General features: G+C 40.4%; 1 protein-coding gene across 1 annotated transcript in view; it reads right to left on the bottom strand.

Annotated features, from left to right (window-relative positions):
- The window catches only part of EIF2AK4 (eukaryotic translation initiation factor 2 alpha kinase 4), a 41,558-nt gene that overhangs the window by 4,335 nt on the left and 16,255 nt on the right, over window positions 1-20,968 (bottom strand). Inside the window, exons 13-35 of the mRNA XM_081207704.1 lie at window positions 20,812-20,881; window positions 18,141-18,224; window positions 17,491-17,613; window positions 15,715-15,819; window positions 15,221-15,275; window positions 14,918-14,997; window positions 14,280-14,381; window positions 13,099-13,149; window positions 12,503-12,739; window positions 11,135-11,210; window positions 10,281-10,402; window positions 9,349-9,398; window positions 8,665-8,833; window positions 7,541-7,657; window positions 5,627-5,692; window positions 4,222-4,392; window positions 3,583-3,717; window positions 3,393-3,500; window positions 2,735-2,863; window positions 1,835-1,921; window positions 1,581-1,693; window positions 678-736; window positions 84-181 (exon numbers count right to left, since the gene is read on the bottom strand). Of these exons, the coding sequence (XP_081063830.1) occupies window positions 84-181; window positions 678-736; window positions 1,581-1,693; window positions 1,835-1,921; window positions 2,735-2,863; window positions 3,393-3,500; window positions 3,583-3,717; window positions 4,222-4,392; window positions 5,627-5,692; window positions 7,541-7,657; window positions 8,665-8,833; window positions 9,349-9,398; window positions 10,281-10,402; window positions 11,135-11,210; window positions 12,503-12,739; window positions 13,099-13,149; window positions 14,280-14,381; window positions 14,918-14,997; window positions 15,221-15,275; window positions 15,715-15,819; window positions 17,491-17,613; window positions 18,141-18,224; window positions 20,812-20,881 (2,407 nt within the window). The remainder of the gene's footprint in view (window positions 1-83; window positions 182-677; window positions 737-1,580; window positions 1,694-1,834; window positions 1,922-2,734; window positions 2,864-3,392; window positions 3,501-3,582; window positions 3,718-4,221; window positions 4,393-5,626; window positions 5,693-7,540; window positions 7,658-8,664; window positions 8,834-9,348; window positions 9,399-10,280; window positions 10,403-11,134; window positions 11,211-12,502; window positions 12,740-13,098; window positions 13,150-14,279; window positions 14,382-14,917; window positions 14,998-15,220; window positions 15,276-15,714; window positions 15,820-17,490; window positions 17,614-18,140; window positions 18,225-20,811; window positions 20,882-20,968) is intronic.

The raw sequence follows: 20,968 nt of genomic DNA, 5'->3' as shown, positions 1-20,968 counted from the left end.
CCTTCATTTTTGGAGGGGAAAAAGTGCGTCCTATAGGGCGAAAAATACGGTAGCTACTAAAAGGAGAGCTGCATTCATGATACCTGAACTTCATAGCGCCGCCTGGCACTTGCAGACAACTTCTCTGATGGTACAATGCAGACATTTGGTACCACTACAGTTCCATGTGGCTCAGACAAACCTAAGATGATTCAAAATATTTAGTTAGAAACACCTCTCTTACACATGCATACTTAAAAGAGACAAAAAGCTATATAACAAGTCTTCATGTACTATGTCCTTGAAAGCATTTTTAATGCTAGCCTGCACTGAACTATTGTAGTTTCTTGCAAAGCTGAAAACACACAAACAACTAGGTTTCACTATTAGATGAGTCTTCATATCTGCCCTTCAGCAAGAGGTCCCAGGGTGGTTACAACAATTTATATATACACAATATTAAAATCAGTGAAAACAAATTGCAGTTGAAAGAGCAGGGTAGGTCCTAAAATATATATAATTTAGGTGCCAAAGAACTGCATTTTCCACGGAAGAACTTGCTAAACTATAAAACTAGTTATGTTCAATATACAATTACTGTGCAGCATCTGCTGTAATGTACATGATCTGTGCAATGAACGCTACTAAATTAATATATAGTCTAACCGTTAGTATATACTTATGTATAAAGTACATACCTGAAGTACAAGAAAATGATCCTTTTAGATTTGGTGCTGGCAGATTATCAGAAATTTCCCTAAAAACAGAGCAAACAGGTTGCTTAAAACATTTGCTATTAAGGACTGCTTTTTTCAACATTTTGAACAATGGAACAATCCTTCCTCAGATTTGCTGGCTGGAAAGGGTTAGGAGCAACTAGCTTCTCTGGTGGAGGGGTGTGTCTCCTACTACACCTCTGAATAGGTCTGCAGGCGAAGATCTGCTACTGGAAGTTCTTTTGGTGGTGGTAAGGCCCCAAATGGGGCATTCAAGGGCGTGGCAGGCAGTCTTTGATCCACTGGATCTCTCGATTCATGAGAGATGTCTGATGACTGCCTAGCTTCACAACACCTGGGATAGAGGGAGGAACCAATGGTGCAGGGTTGAACAACTAAGGAACTGGAGGGGGACCAAAGTATGGCCCTGGCCAATGTGAGCCAGAATTGCTCTGGAAGTGGCAGTTCAGATGCCCCTTCCACACGATCGCCAATTTAGGTAATAAATCAAAAGGTGATGTGATAAATTGTTACGTTGTTCAGCACATGACGACTTCTGTATTTTACTCCAAACAATATGCACTTATTCATCCTGAGCTCTTTGCAAAATCAACCAGGAAGGCTGCTGTTCAATGAGCTGCGCCAGAGCCTAACGACACTGCTGGAGGGGTTATGCCTGTGACTGCCTAAAACATACACAAACATATATAATCAAAATGTGGTATTTGTTGCCTTGTGTTTTGAAATGATTTTGCATTTGATTGTTACTGTAACGGTGTACTGATTTGCGTTTTTGTTCAGTTGTGAGCCACCTTGGAACACATTTATATGGAAAAGTGGCATACAAATTTTACCACTCCTACTCCTAATGCAATTAGCGGCTACCTGTTGCTTCTTTCGTCACAGAATTTGGTCCTCAGTTTCTGAGCCAGATGATCTACTAGATCAGATTCCAAAATCCTTTTCTCTGTCTGCCTTTCCTTCTCAAACGATTTCACCTACAAAAATGCAAAACAGGTGTCTGATTCCCCTTTGAATTGCTCCCATCCAGACACTGATCAGACTTAGACCTCCTTTAAGCATCATCAGCAAGGCGAAGAAAAGCAGGAGGGGAAAGATGCAACCCAGGCACTTTTTACCTTTACATGATTTCCTTCTTTATCAGAGACGAGGGCCACGTAGGTGATCCCAGAACACCTGCAATATTCCTGCAGTTCCTCCTGGGACTGAAACGATCACAAATTACACAAAAAAAATAAAGATTAGATTTCACAGCGCTGAATGTTTTCTGCATAGACACACAGAAAGGCAGTTTGGCTGAGAATGATGCACTTGAACTGAGGAGAGGCGGCTTCAAATCCCTCCCTTACCACGAAGCTTGCATGGGCCAGTCACTGTCATTCAGCTTGATCTGCTTCACAGCGTTGCAGTGGGGATAAGGGCGGGGAGGGGAGGAGGTATAATTTTGCACCCCTCTAAGTTCTCATGAAAGAATGGAAATATTTTTAAAAATGTAATAAATATAATCCAAACCAGGCAAAAGTATCAAGTTTTCTCTGCTTGGGCAAACTTGAGGAGTGCTCATACAAGATATGTTGTTGAGCTTTATAAGGTTTCAACAATTTTAAAGGGGTGGGATTCAACTACAGTGGTACCTCAGGTTCAGTACTTAATTCGTTCCGGAGGTCTGTCCTTAACCTGAAACTGTTCTTAACTTGAAGCACCACTTTAGCTAATGGGGCCTCCTGCTGCCGCCGCACCGCCGGAGCACGATTTCTGTTCTCATCCTGAAGCAAAGTTCTTAACTCGAGGTAATATTTCTGGGTTAGCGGAGTCTGTAACCTGAAGCGTATGTAACCTGAGGTACCACTGTAAATCCTTGTACGGGTGGAACAAGCTACACAACAGGAGTCGCTCCGTCAGTCATCCCCAAATATGTTCCAGGGGGACAGAACAAATCAAGGGTATGGGGGGGGGGAGAGTCCTGCTGTGCAGCTGGAAGTTATTGAGTGCTATGATGAATATATTAGGCGATTTACCTGGGACCAGTCGTACATGATTTCAGCAGCAATTCCAGCAGCCCAGAGCTTCTGAACAATATTGAGAGCTCTTGCCATTGACGTTTGGCCAACACTAACGACTAACAGGTCGCAAGAGCTCACTGTAATCTTGAAGAAAAGGAAGGGGGGAGGACCAAATGGTTAGAATCCTTGAGGAACTGCCCCACCACTGGTTTTGAAACAAGTCAGAATGGCAGTGAACTTTGCTTTTGATAGAGATAAAGCAGTCCTAGCTACTAAATAATGGTCATATTCTTGGTTAATAATCATAATTATATGGACATCTTGGCAGGTGCACAGACTGGGGGCAAACAACAATTTGGAGAAGCCGACAGAGACTTTTTGGAAACAAAGAGTTTAACTGTTTTTTCCTCCAAAAAAAAAGTTTACATGCATTTCTACGTTACACAGTTGGAAGCATCCAGGTATTAGTTCCACCTTCACTATTTGCATGACCCCAATTGCAGTAATGAAAAACTTAAGGGAAACAAACATTACCAGTCTTAAGATTATTTGTTATATTTTCATGACATTGATAATGTTTGAAAGAGATTAACACTTCTGCAGCTTTGTTACTCTTTGCTGAGTTTACATTTAAATGATTTTAAAAATGTAATGCAGAGGAATGCAAACGTACAGGCTCTTCCATACTCAAAACTGCTGAGCTTATTCTGTCTATAGCTATGCTGACTCCAACTGCTGAAGGAACTGGACCAACTGCTTGTGGGCCTCTGAACTGTGGAATCTGAGAAGACAAAAAGCAGAGGTATACTAGAAAAGTATCAATCACAGCTTAAATTTATAAGCACAAATTTATAAGCACTCACCAAATGATCATATCTTCCCCCAGCAGCGAGAATGTCAGTAACTATCCTGTGTCTGCGTTTAATATATGCAATAAACTGAAAAATAATTCCATTGTGTTGCTGTATTTTATAAACCAGCCCCAAATTTATGGATACCTGCAAGATAAAATGTTGAGTTTATGTTGTCATCTTAGACTTAAGGCAACTGCAGTAAGCAGAAATGGTACAAATGTTCAAATTAACAAGCATGTAAAGTTATTTCAGGTACTAAAATGAGAATTGAAATTCCCTAAGGAAGGCAGCAGTGATCCTAAACAGCATCTATCCCCTCCTGCCTGGCTTTTCACAGGGTGGGGTGTGCAAGAGCTATTGTTATTCATCTGTCTCAAGCTTATCCTCTGCACTGGTGTACAACTGGTCATTTTCAATTAATGACCTAAGTAAACTGGCCAGATCTCCCACCCCCTTTAAAGTAAAAGCCCCCCAATACTACATATTGTAATTTTTTTACATGTTGCGCACTTAAGTTGACTAGTTTCAGTAGATGCTTTCTTTATGGCAATTAAATCCGGAAGATCTGTTACGATTAATCAGTGGCCTGACACATAAGAAACACCGTTCTAACCCATTTATTTTGACTTTTAAAAAACTCTTACAAACCTGAATTTTTATGCCAAGTTTCTTCAGCAGACCCACTGTTTCCTCAAGCTCTTTCATGCCAAGTTTCACCAGCGAGGTGGCCCCTGTCTTTTGCTTCAATATCGTGTTTAACAACGGCATCAGATCTTGCAACTCCCCTTTCTGTTCAATGAACTTGTACAGCTGAGCAAGCTGAAAGGCAAGAAATGGGTATAAATAAAGCACATATGTAGGAATTGCTATGTGCTGGTTGGAACTAAAGGCACAAGAGCAGAAAGCCCTATCAGCAAAACAAGCTGGCAAACAAAGCAGCTGTTTTAAAATGGGACGATGTGAGTTCTAGGGACGCGGGTGGTGCTGTGGGTTAAACAGAGCCTAGGACTTGCTGATCGGAAGGTCGGCGGTTTGAATCCCCATGGCGGGGTGAGCTCCTGTTGCTCGGTCCCTGCTCCTGCCAACCTAGCAGTTCAAAAGCACGTCAAAGTGCAAGTAGATAAATAGGTACCGCTCTGGCGGGAAGGTAAACGGCATTTCCGTGCACTGCTCTGGTTCACTAGAAGCGGCTTAGTCATGCTGGCCACATGACCTGGAAGCTGTACGCCGGCTCCCTTGGCCAGTAAAGCGAGATGAGCGCCACAACCCCAGAGTCGGTCACGACTGGACCTAATAGGGGTCCTTTATGTGAGTTCTAAATGGAGCTGCAGCCAGTATTCTGAACCAACATTTTGTACCAGTTGAAGTTTCTGCATCATCTTCAAGGGCAGCGCCATTGAGAGTGTGTTGCAACAACCTATTCCGGAAGTTAGCAGAGCATGGAGTACAATGGACAAGTCATCTCCACCCCAAAGTAGCCAAAGCTGGTGAATCAGCTTGAGCTGGAAAGAGGCACTCCTGAGCTTCCAGTCACCATTCTGGAGCATATCTGCTTTTCATGATTCAGCTTCCAATTTACTGGCCTACTTCCAGCTCACTGCTGCCTCCAAGCACTGAGCTTGCACCTTAGTGCCCTTTCCTGATTTAGATAGAAAAATGGGTGTGATCTGTGTATTGGCAACAGTTCCCAGTGGTTTCAGTATGTTTAAATACTGTCTGTTTCCAACAGAGAAATCTCAGCTAACTTAAATATAAAATACATGCGGGTCAAAGCCAACCAATGTAAAAGACTGCAGTATTGGGAGGAAGTAGCTATGTCCTGCCTGTTATAAATGAGAAGGAGAATATAAAAAGAAAGGTTAAGTAAAATGCTCATGGAAGTATTTGCGTACTCTCTTGAAACTCCATAGTACTATGAAAGAAAACTGAACATGCTGCTTTTAATTTTTAACCACTCTGAGAATCTCTCAGGGCTCGAGTGGGTTATAAATGTATCTATACATCAAAAATAAAACACACACACACACAACCAAGGCATTTTCATATTACTTACATTGTTTGATGATAGAGAAATGTTGCAGAACTTGGCTTCCACTTCTCTTTTAGTTAATTTTTCAGTCTGCAGCAAAATAAATGATCAACATACAAGCTGTTTGATATTCTCTTATTTTTAGTTGGGGGGGGCGGGACTTAAAAGAGAATTTGTGTTTTTTTTAAAAACCAAGCAGTGCTTAAATTTTATAAAATAAAATGGAAATGTGACGTTTAAATTTCTGTCCTGTCACCCATAAAATGTTCAACATTTATATGCAGATTATTACTAAACTTTATCTACGTGTCTCCTTATATTGGAAGGTCTCAAGGAAACTTACATAGAAAATGAAGAAATATTAAAAACCATACACCGATTATAACTAAAAGTGATCACACTAAACATCCCCCAAGTACATATTTCCCACAAATGATCACTGTGACAGAACATTTTGTTGTATTTGCAAATAAAAAATACAAGAAAGAAACAGTTAAAAATAATCCACTGAGTGAGAGACATGCATCAACATTCAAATGCTTGGGTGTGTTAAAAAAAGTCTCTGAGGAGGTTTGAGGCAAGCATACAGGCAAGTATTACCACTGTGCCGATGGTACACCCCAGCTAAACATTTCTTGCCCTCTGAAACCCAACAATTCTGTCTCTGCCCTTGGAAGAAGGTCTGAATGCAAATCCTGGAATTTGGTGTTGCACCTGAACTGATCTTAAGTCCTGCTCTGGTTATGCTTTGGGTGAAGGACTGTATCTCAGTGGTGAAGTATTTGCTTTGCATTCAGGTGGCCCCAGGGTTCAAGCCTCAGCATCTCCAGGTAGGGTTGGAAATATCAGGGTTGAAACCCTGGAAAGCCACTGCCAGTCAGTGTAGACTATACTGAGCTGGTGTCAGGGACCGTGCTGCGGAGGCTGCACTGAGGAGGAATTGGTGGGAGTCTCCCCCTCCTGCTGCTCCTGACTAGGATCCCGAATCTTCCCAGGAGCAGTGGGACAGTATAGATTTGGAACGGTGGTTCGCAGAGGGACATAGTTCAGAAGACAAAAGTTGGGAAGAACTGGGTGGTAAACAGCTAGGAGGAGGAGAAGTGGGAGAGAGAGTTAACAGACTCTTTCGCTGGAAAGCATCCATCTGCTCAGGCCAAGGTCAAGGAGTGCAGATAAGGTGGCAGCACAGAAAGCAAAGTGGTTGCAAGATCAGGTTGCAAGGTGCGGAAGTGACGTGGATGACGAGAGGGGAAATAGGTGGAACCCTTAATTGGGAGCACCTTCATTCCTAGAAATGGATTCTTTGTTCTCCGCTATGAGCATTAAAATTTCTAACTGGCAAGAGACTCCTTTTGCTTTGTTCTGCTTATCTACTGCCAAAGAGGGGAGGTATTTTATTTATTTATTTATTTATTTATTTATTTACGGCTATTAGCCCATAAAATATGTACAAACATAAAAGGACAGAAAGAGGGGAGGTAGCCGAGTCCCTGAAGCCTGATAGCTAGATGGACAGGCACAAGGCAGCTTCCTATGTAAAAAAAAAGCTTTACATGCAACATGTGCCAGAATGTGGCTGTGGACAAATGCTGCCCACAGGAAAACCAATGCTGTATGAAGAATAAGCATCCACACCACTATCTCCAGGGTTCCTGAACCAGCAAGATGTGTGTACAAATCTCCTTTGCTGAATCACGGCAAGCAGAGCTGGTGCATCACAGCCTAAAGGCAGTTGGGGACATTTGATCCAATGTTCACCTTAATGTTACTTCCCTGCTACTTGAACCCATTGTTTTTTCCTCTTCTCTGTGATCCTGGTGAATGCCTGCTCTTCCTTATCCCGCTGGCCACTCCTTCAAAACCTACTGCAATGATTTATGCAGCTTGTCTGCAACCAATAAAGAAGTCTTGTGGTTACTGAACACATAAATGACTTACCACAGCATCATAGAGAATGATGTAAACTTGATTGAGTTTGTCTTCAGGTATCCCACAATGCAGAAGGATAGCTTTCAGTAAGGCAGTGTGATTCAAGAAGATGCTATAGTTTCTTTCCTAAGAAAGAGCAAAGTTTGGTGTTTATGCCCATTACCTTTTTAATGATAGCCAAATTTGAGCTTCCTTAATTCAGCAAAAAAAGTTCACTAATCATCCGATCTCCTAATATATAGTATTGTGTCTTGCACATCAGAATGGAGGTGTACTTCAAACTTGGAGGAACTCATCTGAAACTGCACTTAAGCCGTGTTAGCTGTGTACAACTTGAAAACAGTGGTCAGGATCCAATGAACCATGAAACTTGTTCTCTGAGTCTAATCAGGCTTAGATTCATTTATTTGCAACAGAAGCCTTCTTGCTCTACCCTGGCATTGCAAAAAGTGGTTTTGAAATGGAGTAGTTTGGAAAACAGCTTGGAAGATAGTATTGTGGTGTGAAGCGTGTGTGTCAGAAAACATCAAATACTCTGTTCAGCTAATGCAACTTCACTGCATAAATCTAAGCAGTTCTTGGCATCCTAACCAGTTATTCAAATCTGGTATTTAATATATAAATATTTGTAGAATCATTAACATATAAGCTTCAATAAATAAAAATGAAGGCTACGTTTATGCCATGCTGGACTGTGGCTCTGTTCTCAGCGTGATTTTCCAGTGATCTTAGCTGGTACAAGTTCCCTGCAGTTTCATAACACCTGCTTCTTCTCTGCAAATTCTTTCCTTAAAATGTTTTGAGATTTTTCAAAGGAAAGTATGTCAAAATCTTTGGGAAAATCCAACATTTTCTCCTTAATGTCTTGCTTACAGATACTAAACACATACACTCCTTGATGAGAAGTCTGGCAAAGATGTGTTACAATTGGGTAGAGAGGCAAGAAAAACTAAACTGCATAAAACTTTGAAAGACTTCTGTAAGGCAAGCTATAAAATGAACCAAATTCATTCCTACTCTGCCCTAACATTAAGGGGATAAGTGCAGGAGGAGGAAGAGACTCCTTCTTTTAAACTAAACAAAAACTAAAACACTGTATGTTTTGGAAAAAAAGAAAACAGAGGAACACTTGCCTGCAACACTGGAAACTCTTGGATTATTTCAGAAATTGTGTAGATTGCTTCTGCAATAGGTAGAAAACTGTTGCCAGCAGGAGTGATTATATCCAAAGCACATTCTAAGAGCTCTCTCGGATGACAGCGGTCTAATTTCCGAGGCCTGAAAACCCGCTCAATACAATATCTGGGAGGGCGGGAGGAAAATGTGAATATTTTACATTTTAAACCATTTTTATTTATTGTTAGTTATTTACCATATTTATTACTATTTTGGGGGAGGAAAAAAGCTCAACAACTTTGCGGGTGTCAGGAATTTTTGAAATATAGCAACCCTAGGTTCCAGGGACAATTACAACACAAAAAATGGCAACGTACAATATATCAACACAGCCAATAAAATCATGTGCAGAGATCAACAATTACTGGACATTCCCAAAGGTCTGGGCAAATAGATATGAAGCTGCCTTTTACAGTGCTAAACATTATTGACTCATCTACCCCATTCTGCTTGCAACAGTTGGCTGTGACTTGAGCCTTCTCCAGTGCTGCTACTCAAGATTCATTTGTAAATGGAAATGCCAGGGAATGGTACAAGATGCAAAGTGTGAACTATGGCCTCTCCTATAAAGGGACAAAAATTAGACAGGCAGGTACTACATTTGAAGAAAGAATGAAATAATTCCTGGGCCATGCCCTTACCTTTTCAAATTTGTTATGTTATTTCTAGCTACATATCTTGCAAAAGGAATCTGGAGGGGAAAATGTAAAATGCAGATAGTAAATTAAAAAATAATCATATCAAACAAAAGTAGTTGAAATGATTTTGCAGTGAACATGGTACTTAATGAAACAGAGAAAATCAGGCTTCCTATCATTATAGGACTTCAGAAATGATTTCCATAATTGTCAAAAGTTCATGTTAATTCCAAATAGGCAATGCTAGTGAAAGTTTTCCACCAAAATTTCCAGTAGGTTCATCTATCATTCTAATTTATGTGGTTTCAGATTTTGTGAAATTCTTCCAGTAATCAATATTTTATAGCTAAATGAACAGAATAACCCTTTGAAATTCTTGCTAGTTTAATCGTGTAAATGAGCATTTTATTTTTAGCAGAATTGGCCGAAACTATGACATGAATAAATAAGGAGGTAAAAAGGAACAGGCACGTCAGAGCACCTTTTCAATTGCAGCTAATAACATTATTTAAAACACTTCCTCCAATCAGACTGCACAATCATTTACTATTATTATTATTATTATTATTATTATTATTATTATTATTATTATTATTATTTTACTATACTGTAGTGACAAAAATACTAAACGAAGCTAATTTGTCACGCTGGGAATGTGTTGTTGACTACGTGAAGCCAATTCTGAGTTAATCTGCCTTTTATAAACACTAGAAATTGTTTCCTTAATGCGTCAGGTTTCCGCATGAGAGAATATTTTAAGAGGGAAGGGAGAGTGGTTGCAAAGTAGTAAGGTCTTATAGGAATTCAGCTGCATGGAAGAACACCCTACAATGCCAACATCAATGTCTGAATCAGCCCTCATCGTCAATGAAGGAAAGCTGGTAAAGAGGCTAGGAAGAAACTCTAAGATCACTTAACTCCACACTAGTACTCACCCTGAGATCATAAGGAAGCATCACCAGCATCCCACTGTGATCCATTAAATATGAAGCTTCATTGTGTTCGTACAGTTTTCTGTTCCTAGGCATAAGCAAGGGGGTGTGCAGCTTGATAGCTCCTGTTCAAAAATGGTTGAGAGAGTCTCATTTCTGCACCACAAGCAGGGAACTAACAGACAATTTTAGAAAGCCATTGCACTCTTATGTAACATTCCTTTTTTTCTTAATAAGAAAGCTGTATGTTCATGATTGGCTGGTCAAGACTCTGTAAGAGATATTGGGCCTATCCCTGCAATAGGTGCAGAAAAGAAAGAGGACTCTCTCATTGCTAAAAGACTGAATTGCTGCTGTAGTTTTGGTGACCACTTAAATTCTCTTTGCATAGAATTCACACATAATTTTTCTTGTGAAAACCTTACTGGAATAAACTGGAGCATTATGGGTTCCTGGGCAGAGTCCATTAATTTCAATAGAGATCATCCTGGAAAATTGTGCCCATCAATGCTACCTGACGTAAGAAAATTTAGAATATGTGCTGAATCTTATTTGGCAGAATAAGCCTGCCAAATCGTGCTCTGTTGTAGGGGAATTAAAATTACCACAGCGGCCCACAACGGACAGTGTTTTTGGACTGGCTCTGGAAAGGTGAACAGTTTGATGTTCAATTATTTGCCTTCAGTTCATTCAATTACTCAAACAATTTTTAAAGATAGAAGAAAAACTAAAAAGGCAAAATCTTTAAGCTGATCAATCTCTCTGTAATCCACTTTTTTTTTTGAGAGAGAAAATAGTTCCCTACCCCAATTTACGTATAAAAAAAATTCAAGAACCAATAGTGTAAACATACATACCATGTCTTTTAAAGATTCGGCTGACTGTCTCACATACATGTTGCTGAATCTTGATTGACTGCACCGAAAAACTGCCCTGGAATCAAGAATGATCATGATACATAAGGAATTCTGAACACTGGAAACATCCAAAGTACAAGCCAGCTCAAATCAGAACAGCCATACTGTCACACCATGAGAAAGCAATATGGATGTTATACTCAGCAAAGAGTCTAACATTAGTTTTAACTACAGATCATTTCATTGAATATTGGCCCCTTTGCACTCTGTTGGGTGTTTTTTATACTAATAATTCAAAGTTTAACCATTACAGTATTCCTGGAAATATGATGGTTAGGCTCAGAAACATGCCTCAGAATTTTTGTGCTATGTGAGGATTAAAAAGGAGAGAATCCAGATGGTTTAAAAAACAAAAAAAGGCCCGAGGACATAAAGGGAAAATGCAACAGAGGTGTCAGAACAGTACCATTTGCTAAAAACGCTGCTAAAAATAATGTCTCCCCTGCAACACCTGTTTTTCACATTTCTAGTCATTTAGAAAGGTATTAAATTGGGAGCAGGAGTCTTTATGCTCTCATGCCTTAACAGTATTTTACATCTATAAATAAAAGTAAGAGCGGCATTGGAGACAGGGCACAAAAAGCTTTTGCAAACGTTTTGTGCCTCCTCCATGTAGCCTGGTAAAAGGAAAAGAACATGTAGTTATAACTGCATGTTCTGTGCTTTCAAGCATAAGAAGGGGACACAGATATTGACATCTTTAATGCCAACGTTGGAAGCACTACTACTGCAACTTAGTTTTATATGGCACATTGTCAAGTGTTGAAAATGCTTAATTCCCATAACCTTCATTCCTAGCAAAAGTAGAAAGCAGTTCTGCTGCTCTCGCAAGGTATATACAAGACGTTTTCACCAATTTGCCCGAGCTGCTATTGTTCCATAGGTACCCTCCTAAACCTTCAGAAACATCTTTATAGGAGGCTGCCGTGGGAAGGAAAAGTTGGGAAAGTCTCAGATCTTAAGTTCCAAGCAACTCTCTGTTACCTGCTATGCAGATAAGTTGATCTGCTCATTGGAAATCTACATCTATGTGCAAGCATCACTGGTGTGAGGCATTTGGGGGCACAGTCAGGAGTAGGGCATTTATTCGCCCATATCATCATCTAGTATCTGCATAGGTGGACATGCATAACCTTATGTGAGATATCAAGCAAAAGTATTCAGTTCTGGATGAGTGTGACATCTGAAGACATTCATATAAACTGGCAGCATCGCCGTAAGACCTCAGATTTCAACAGCAGCTGTGGGTTGGTTATTTATTTATTTTATTATTCCTGCAGGGTATTAGTCATTAAATTGAAAGCAAACCTTGAGAATGTCACTGTCATAGGTGTAATCAATTGCAGGAGAGATGCGCTGTGAAAATATCTGACCCATCATTGTCCGGTAAGCTTTCCCATCCACATTTGCTAAAGTATGATGAAGCACTTCGTGAAGTTCAGACTCCTCCATCTGAGGGGGAGGAAGGTGTTCACTCTTTAACAGCTCCATAGCAGTTGGTCTCTTGGAAGGATCATGGTTCAACAGCCAAGCAATAACCAATTTCTAAAAAAAGAAGCAAAAATATATAGTCCTGTTTTGTTTTGTTTTTAAATTATTCCTCTTTTTAGTCGCATCTTCCCAACACCACACTTAACGTAAATAACTGTAACGTCAATATTCCACAAGTGGCATAAGTTCCAGAGTAAAACATAAATTAATCTTTTGGAGCCATTCTAATGAGCTCTGCAGGCTTAACACTTCAGTGTCAGTAGTTCACTTCCCCTTTCTATAATTTATTTTCCTTTGTCTCTAGTGCTATATTGTAATTGCTTGGGCGTGCACTGGTGTGAAACAAAGAGGGTAAGATTATGATTAAACTTTGAGAACACAGAACACAGCAATTGAAAAAGGTTTATGAATACCTGTTTTGCATTCTTCACTTCATCAAAGTCTTCTGGAAATTCAATAGAAGGCTGGGAAATAAAGCAGAGTAGAATCACACATGAAGAAAGTTGCAAAAGATATACTTCTCCAAAACCAGATTTTTTTTGCATTCAGAACAATATAATTTAAAGATTGCAAGTTCTTCAGTCGAATGCCCAAGTGCATATTTCCAGGGTTTTAACAGCTGAGGGATGCCACTCAAAACTGAGTTTTCACTGTTGGCAAAGCAGTCACACCAGCAATTCTGCCAGATGGCGGTGTAGTTTCTACAGCTATTTGTTTGTACCACTGCACAGCAAACATAGATCCCACATGTAATACAGGGCAGACACTGGCTCATTATGCATTGCATCAGGTAAGGTAAAGGTAAAGGGGACCCCTGACCATTGGGTCCAGTCGTGGCTGACTCTGGGGTTGCGGCGCTCATCTTGCTTTACTGGCCAGGGGGGTTGGTGTACAGCTTCTGGGTCATGTGGCTAGCATGACCAAGCCGCTTCTGGCGAACCAGAGCAACACCCAGAAACACCGTTTACCTTCCTGCCAGAGTGGTACCTATTTATCTACTTGCACTTGACGTGCTTTCAAACTGCTAGGTTGGCAGGAGCAGGGACTGAGCAACGGGAGCTCACCCCGTCACAGGGATTTGAACCGCCGACCTTCTGATCGGCAAGTGCTAGGCCCTGTGGTTTAACCCACAGCGCCACCTGCGTCCCCATTGCATCAGGTACGTGTCTATTAATGTGCAATACCACTGCAAATACTGTACTTTCCCTTCATGCTTTTTACAAGTAAAAGTAAGAGCAGTTGAGTTCTCCTCCCACCCCAGGCAACGTTGAAGGTAGCTGCCCCCTTTCTTATCACAAACAATTTTTGCAGCAGGTCTAATGTATTTTACTTAACACAGCAGAAAATAAAATCTATGCTCTATAGAGACTTTGTATTGGCTTAGTGGGTGGAGGGACATGATTAAAAACGAATAATCTCTGGAAAAGGTCAATAGGAAATTCTGGTCTAGATATTTATTTTTAAAAATATATTTGCATTAAGTTCTGGAACTAGAGCTTTACAATGGGTTTAATGCTGGATCCAGAGAGAAATCTGTACGTGACATAAGCAACAAGTCATGTTTGACAGGTTATTATGAAGCTCTCATACGTACAAGCCTTAGCTGACTGAGAACAAAGATCCTTTCCGATGCAGTCGTCAATGGATGGTAAGACATCTCAAAGAATATTATGCCCAAACTGAAGAGGTCCACTTTCTAGTAGAAAAAGATTGAAAGTATAAGTAAGTGTAGTTGCAAAGAGGGAAATAATACATCACTGCCCATTCCCCTAAGTTTACAACCATTCTAATAAGGCTAAGCACTGAGCCACAATCTGCTCGCTTTACCTTACTGCAGACCCATTCCATTTGGGGGACCTTACTGAGACTGTTTTCTGACGTAACATTCAAGCAACATTCTGTAACTGAATTTGATTTAGATAAGGAGAGCAGAATCTTAAGATCTCCATGTGCTAGAGGAAGGCACATTTACAAATTATTTCAGTCTGTGTGTGTGTGTGTGTGTGTATGCGCACGCACGTGTGTGTTGCCAATCCTATCTCTCCTTGCTGGGCTCCCTTGTCATAATGGGCAAATGAACTTCAGCAGAGCTTTTGGAGGGAGCACAGGAATTTCAGCATCGAAAACTAGCAGCAGACAGGCACCCTACGCACAGAAAGATCTCTACATTCAACTCACGAGACCGGGATCAAAAAAGCCCTCATACCTAACAGTTTCCAAAGGGACTTTTACCTGATTGTAAGTAGATTTAGTATTTCCTTGGACCTCTGGGCTCACATAAAGAGCGGTGCCAACCATTCCTGTTAAGTTACCTATTAAGGACAACACTTAGTTATCAACTGCGCCGCAGAAGCACTGTCAAAGTCAAGGAAAATCTAGGCATTTCATAGTATTTTCTTTAAATGGAGAAGTTGGTTGTTGTTTTAAAGTATTTGTCCAAATATTGGTATTAGTCCAAATTTTTAGCAATCCTGTAATTACCATCTCTCATTACAAGCAATTAATGTTTTGTATTAATAATTTGCTTATACCTACCAGAAGGATCACTTTTCGCTAAACCATCCTCTCCTTCTCCTTGCCTTGTGTCTGCCTGAAAAAGAAACCCCAGAAAACCTGAATTGTATGCCTCCCCAGATTGTTGGATGGTTCAAAACTGTAGATATTCCAAAATCTATGCAACAGATACAAGTACTAGATTCAAAGCTCTTCTCAGTTATGAAACTCACAGGGCCAGTATGTACAGGATAGAACTAACTCAAAAGGATTGATAATGTGAAGGTACAATGTACAGAGCTCTGAGTGCCTTAAAAGAACAGTAGGATTAAAATGTAATACATACTACTGAAGTGACAAAGTACAAAGAGACAGTGCAGTGAAAAACCACAATTATCTTCTATCAAAAAGAGGCTCTTCCACATTGTGCATACCAACAAAAACTAATACGCAGCCTCTTTTAAGTAGCAATAATTATTTTTCAAGATGGCTTACATTATACATTTTTATAGTTCAACTTTTAAAAAAGCACCTACTACATATGCTGGGTGATCTGTTGCCAAACCAAAATCACCAATTTTCACATGGTCTTCGGAATCTAAAAAAATGTTGACAGGTTTCAGATCTCGGTGAATCATTCCCTTTTAATAAAATAAAACAGAGTTTGATATGAGAGAATTGGTATGTATATGGATCACATATCAATATATATGGTATGGGCCCAGGTTACCTAAGAAACTGCTGTATATTTCCATATATGTCTTCCTGCTGATTAAAATTTGCAGAGGGGACTTCTCTCTGCATCCCAACAGTGGCCGGAAGTGCAATTTGTTGAGAAGTTGGAGAAAGCTCCCACTGAAGCCAAGTGGAGCTTCTCAGTGAACGATGCAATTTCATGCATGTTTATTCAGAAATAACTTTCAGGTAAGTGTGTATAGGACCATTGCTTATGTTAGCTTCATCAACTCAAATCAATAGGAAAGTTAGTCATGATTTACTTCCCAAGTACAGTGGTACCTCGGTTTACGAACAGCCCTGTTAACGAACTATTCAGTTTATAAACTCCGCAAAACCAGAAGTAGTGTTCTGGTTAGCAAACTTTACCTTGGTCTATGAACAGAAGCTGAAAGGTGGAAGGGCACCAGCGGTGGGAGGTCTCATTAGGGAAAGCACGCCTTGGTTTAAGAACAGACTTGGTTTAAGAATGGACTTCAGGAACAGATTAAGTTCTTAACTGAGATACCACTGGTACTGGTATAGGATTGCAATGTAAGTTTAGTTTCCACTGATTTCAAGGGGAACTAAGTGCAACTAACTTAAATTCAGATCCAATCTTTAAATATTCTACATGTTCCTCCTTCATGGAGGAGTTTTTTTTAAGTTTCTCTAAGAATTTGCTATTGCTCCTAAGAAGGCAATGCTAAACATATACACTTACAAGGGGCTTTCCTTGCTGAAAGCAGCTCTTTTTGAAAGGATACCCTTTGCTCTAATTAAAACACAATTGAATGAGGTACTCATTACTTAGAAAACTCCTAACGATCAACCAAGTCTCTTGTAACTAATTTGTGCAGATCAAGTAGGACAGGGAGATCCAACTCCCAATAGACTGCGATCTATTAACAGTATAAAAAAACTGGCAGTGATCTACTCATTGTCGTTAAAAGACTGGCAGTGATCTTCCCAAAGTTGTGGAGCTTTTTTTAGGAAGTCAAAGTTGTGGAGCTTGAGCTTTTTTTAATAAGCCAAAGTTGGGGTTGTTGTTTTTTTTGCTTTTTTGTAAAGAGATCACTGAGCGGCCAGAGATCAACCAGGATCTACCAGGAACACCCTGCAATCTACCAGTAGATCACGATCTACCTGTTGGACATGCCTGAAATAGGATATTGTTCGTATTGTAGAAGAACCAGTGTGGACCAGTGGGTAGAAAGTCAGACTAGGACTGGGATATTTGTACTACAACTCCCAGCAGTCCCTGACAGCCTGGTGAGGGATAATGGGAGCTATAGTCTAACAACACATGGAAGGTATCAGGTTGGTGAAGGTTGTGAAATTCCTTCTCTCTCTCTACAGTTTATTGTGGAAGATAAAAATCTATGCAGCTCTGAGCACTTTGGAGCATGGGCAGGGTAAAAGTGGATTAATAATAATAATAATAACAATAATATTTTTTTTAAATTTATATCCCACCCTCCCCAGCCAAAGCTGGACCCAGAGCAGCTAACAGTAAAATAATACAGCATAAACAAAAACAAACAGGAATACAAGCCCAATTATTTTAATCGATTGAGTTTGGCATGAATGTGGCTCACCTTTTCATGGATATAAGCTAATCCATCCAGAATTTCCCGGAAAAATCTCCAGAGGCGATTGGTATCTTCATATAGGCCTTGGTCAATGGTATCCCGCAAAGTGCTCTTTTCACAATATTCCATCTTCAGATATAAGATGAAGAAACAGTTGAAAAACAGGAAGCCACATTCACTTCATGGTTATGCTTAGCACTGAACACATTTCTTACTATATCACTGTGATGGTATTAGCATATATAAACATTTACTGTTCAAGTTTGTAGCCTACCCTTTGGATGAACATGTGTGATTTTAATAACCATTACTAACCGGCTACACTTCATATGTACTGTGCTTGAATCCTAAATGCAATGAGCTTTTGTGATAGGGTGAAATAGAAATCTAAGCCAAACAGTTTTCTTTTCAGAGTCATTCAAAAATCACCACCACCAAATAAATGCTGGATACAGAGATTAAAAAACAAAAAAGGCCAACTCCTGTGAATTCATCCCTCCTTACCATGGAACTAAGATAACTAGGGGAAGTGGGGCGTGGGAATCATTTGCACATTCATAATAAACCATTACCTATGATCTACCTGTGATGTATAAATGCTGCCTTAGGCTCAATTAAAATGCAGTCTTCTACAACATAGTCTAAGAGTTTCTAACCTGAATATACAGATGGTGAACAGTCTGAATCGCTGACGTTTCATCCTCTTCACTGTGACTATTTTTCCCTTTGTAGCCTTCATCCTGTGTCAGATAAACACAAGAGTAGAATGCAAGCAAACAGAGATTCTCCATATATCTAGCAATATTCACAAACCAGGTGAGTGCTTGTACTTTTTAAAACCACAATGGTTTTTATGTGCCAAAACAAATTGTGCTCTGTTTCTGTTTTTACTTGGATTGAATTTTATTTTTCTTGACATCAAGCATTGGCTTGAGCCCCCACCACACCACTGCATTTTACTTGCATGTATGGCCACGTGCAAGTATGCTAATACCTATGCCTGCTTGTAGGATCACTTAACATAAGACTGGGGCGGGGGCACTGGATTCATAATATTAACAGTATGTACAAATCTACCCTCAACCATGCAAACCTATCATCCTGAGATCTGGACCATTAGCCTGTCAAATGTTTTACCTTTATAACTGGAGCATGCTGCCATGTAAAACACAATACTAAGGAAACACCCTTAAGTTTAAACACCAATAAAAACTATGGTGCAAAAATGCTGGACTCATTATTAAAGGTAAAGGTAAAGGGACTCCTGACCATTAGGTCCAGTCGTGGCCGAATCTGGGGTTGCGGCGCTCATCTCGCTTTATTGGCCGAGGAAGCCGGCGTACAGCTTCCGGGTCATGTGGCCAGCATGACTAAGCCGCTTCTGGCGAACCAGAGCAGCGCACGGAAATGCCGTTTACCTTCCCGCCGGAGCGGTACCTATTTATCTACTTGCACTTTGATGTGCTTTCGAACTGCTAGGTTGGCAGGAGCAGGGACCGAGCAACAGGAGCTCACCCTGTCACGGGGATTCGAACCGCTGACCTTCTGATCAGCAAGTCCTAGGCTCTGTGGTTTAACCCACAGCGCCACCATTATTAGGTAGTGACAATAGATTTGGCTGGACTTGCTGGCAGGCCACTGTGGGAGGAGGTTTAGTCCACCTGCCCAGACTATCCAAGATACATTGCCAGCAACGTGAGCTGTCAATCAAGGATCCAGGCAGAATGCTTAATTCTTTTTTCTTTGTTCTTTCGATAGCCAGAAGTCTAACTGGAGATCTAATCAATATTTTTATGGCAGGCAGAAGATGTTTTCTATACCAGCCCTTTGGAAAGCTCTACATTCCAGAATTCAAAAGGCACAGCTGCTGCTCTCACAGCGGAACAAGAATTTGACTTCGCTCCAGACGAAGTAGTGTCAGTAATGCTCTTGCGTAGAGCCCCAACTGCATAGGGATGCAAAGCAAGGGTGTTTGAGACAGTTCTATAGGCAGTATCCTAAGGAACACTTAGGGATGTGAAACTTGAATTGTCAAATCTGCTCAAAAAGCTGGCCAGTTTTTGTCCCTAAAGCACTGACTTTATTAGAACATTTAAAAAAAAATTCTGGAAACTTCAGCTCAGGCAAAATGGGGCAGAGAGATTATTAATGGTGACTAGTAGATATCAGCATATCATGTCAATGTTTCATCATTTGCATGGGCTTCCAGTCCATTTCAATTCAAAGAGGTGGTAATAAATTTTAAAGTCTTAACAGTCTTGGGGCCAGGTTGCCTGAAGGATCCCCTCTTCCAGGATATATTGGCTCAGACTTTAAGATCTTCATCAGAAGTCCTTCTTTAGGTCCTCCCAACATAAAAAGGTGGATAGGTGGTACTAGGGAGTGACTAGTGGTGACACACTGGTTATGGAATGCCCTCTCCAGTGAGGCTTGCCTGGAACCTACCGTATTTTTCCATGTATAAGACGCCCCCGTGTATAAGATGCCCCTTATTTTTGAGGACTCAAAATTTAGAAAATGGGGGGACATTGCCCCTGTGTATAAACTATCCTCCCCTTTTTAACATTATTTTTAGTAAAAAAACAACACCCTAGTCTTATACATGGAAAAGTGCGGTACAGTGGTGCCTCGCAAGACGAAAATAATCCGTTCCGCGAGTCTCTTCGTCTAGCGGTTTTTTCGTCTTGCGAGGCACCGCTATTAGCGGCTTAGCGGCTATTAAAGGCTTAGCGGCTTAGCGGCTAAAAGGCTATTAGCGGCTTAGAAAAGGGGGGGGGCGAAAAAAATCGCAAGACTTGCAAGATGTTTTCGTCTTGCGAAGCAAGCCCATAGGGAAATTCGTCTTGCGAAGCGCATCGAAAAACTGAAAACCCTTTCGTCTAGCGGGTTTTTCGTCTTGCGAGGCATTCGTCTTGCGGGGCACCACTGTATATTAATGCATTTTGGGCATTATAAGAAAACATGTAAAGTTTTTTTAAAATCATGTTTCAGTATCTTTAGTCCTTGGGTAAGTATTTTTAGGATGTTTTAATGCCGTGTTGGACTGATTTTGTACTACCTGTGTCAGTTATGCAGATAGTTATATTGATCTTGGGTTTTTAAGGGTGGGATTCACTTAACAAAATCCCAACAGCTTCATCGACTGCCTTTATTTAAACCTGGCTTATTTTGTACAGCGTGCAGGTTTTAATGCAAAGTGACAGATGACAAATTACTGGATGCTGTATTAGTTCATGGTATCAGAACGGCTGCAACTGATGAATAACATTAGAGATCAGAATTGTTTCTAAGAGGACACAGAAAGGTACTTTTAGTTACAGTATTTACCACCATAGGATTTTTGCTGTTGTCATCTTCATGATCAAAAATGATATCACTTTCAGAATCCGCTGCTGGCCTAAAATCAACAGATGAAAAAGGAGAACATCAAAATCCTTGAAAAGCAGTGCTTTTCAAGCAATGTTTGATGGATACCTGAATTTCT

The sequence above is a fragment of the Podarcis bocagei genome (assembly GCF_964188305.1).
Source record: "Podarcis bocagei genome assembly, chromosome: 1".
Taxonomy (NCBI): Eukaryota; Metazoa; Chordata; class Lepidosauria; order Squamata; family Lacertidae; genus Podarcis; species Podarcis bocagei.
Note: the sequence above shows the minus strand (reverse complement) of the source record. Positions and strands in the feature narration are given on the sequence as shown.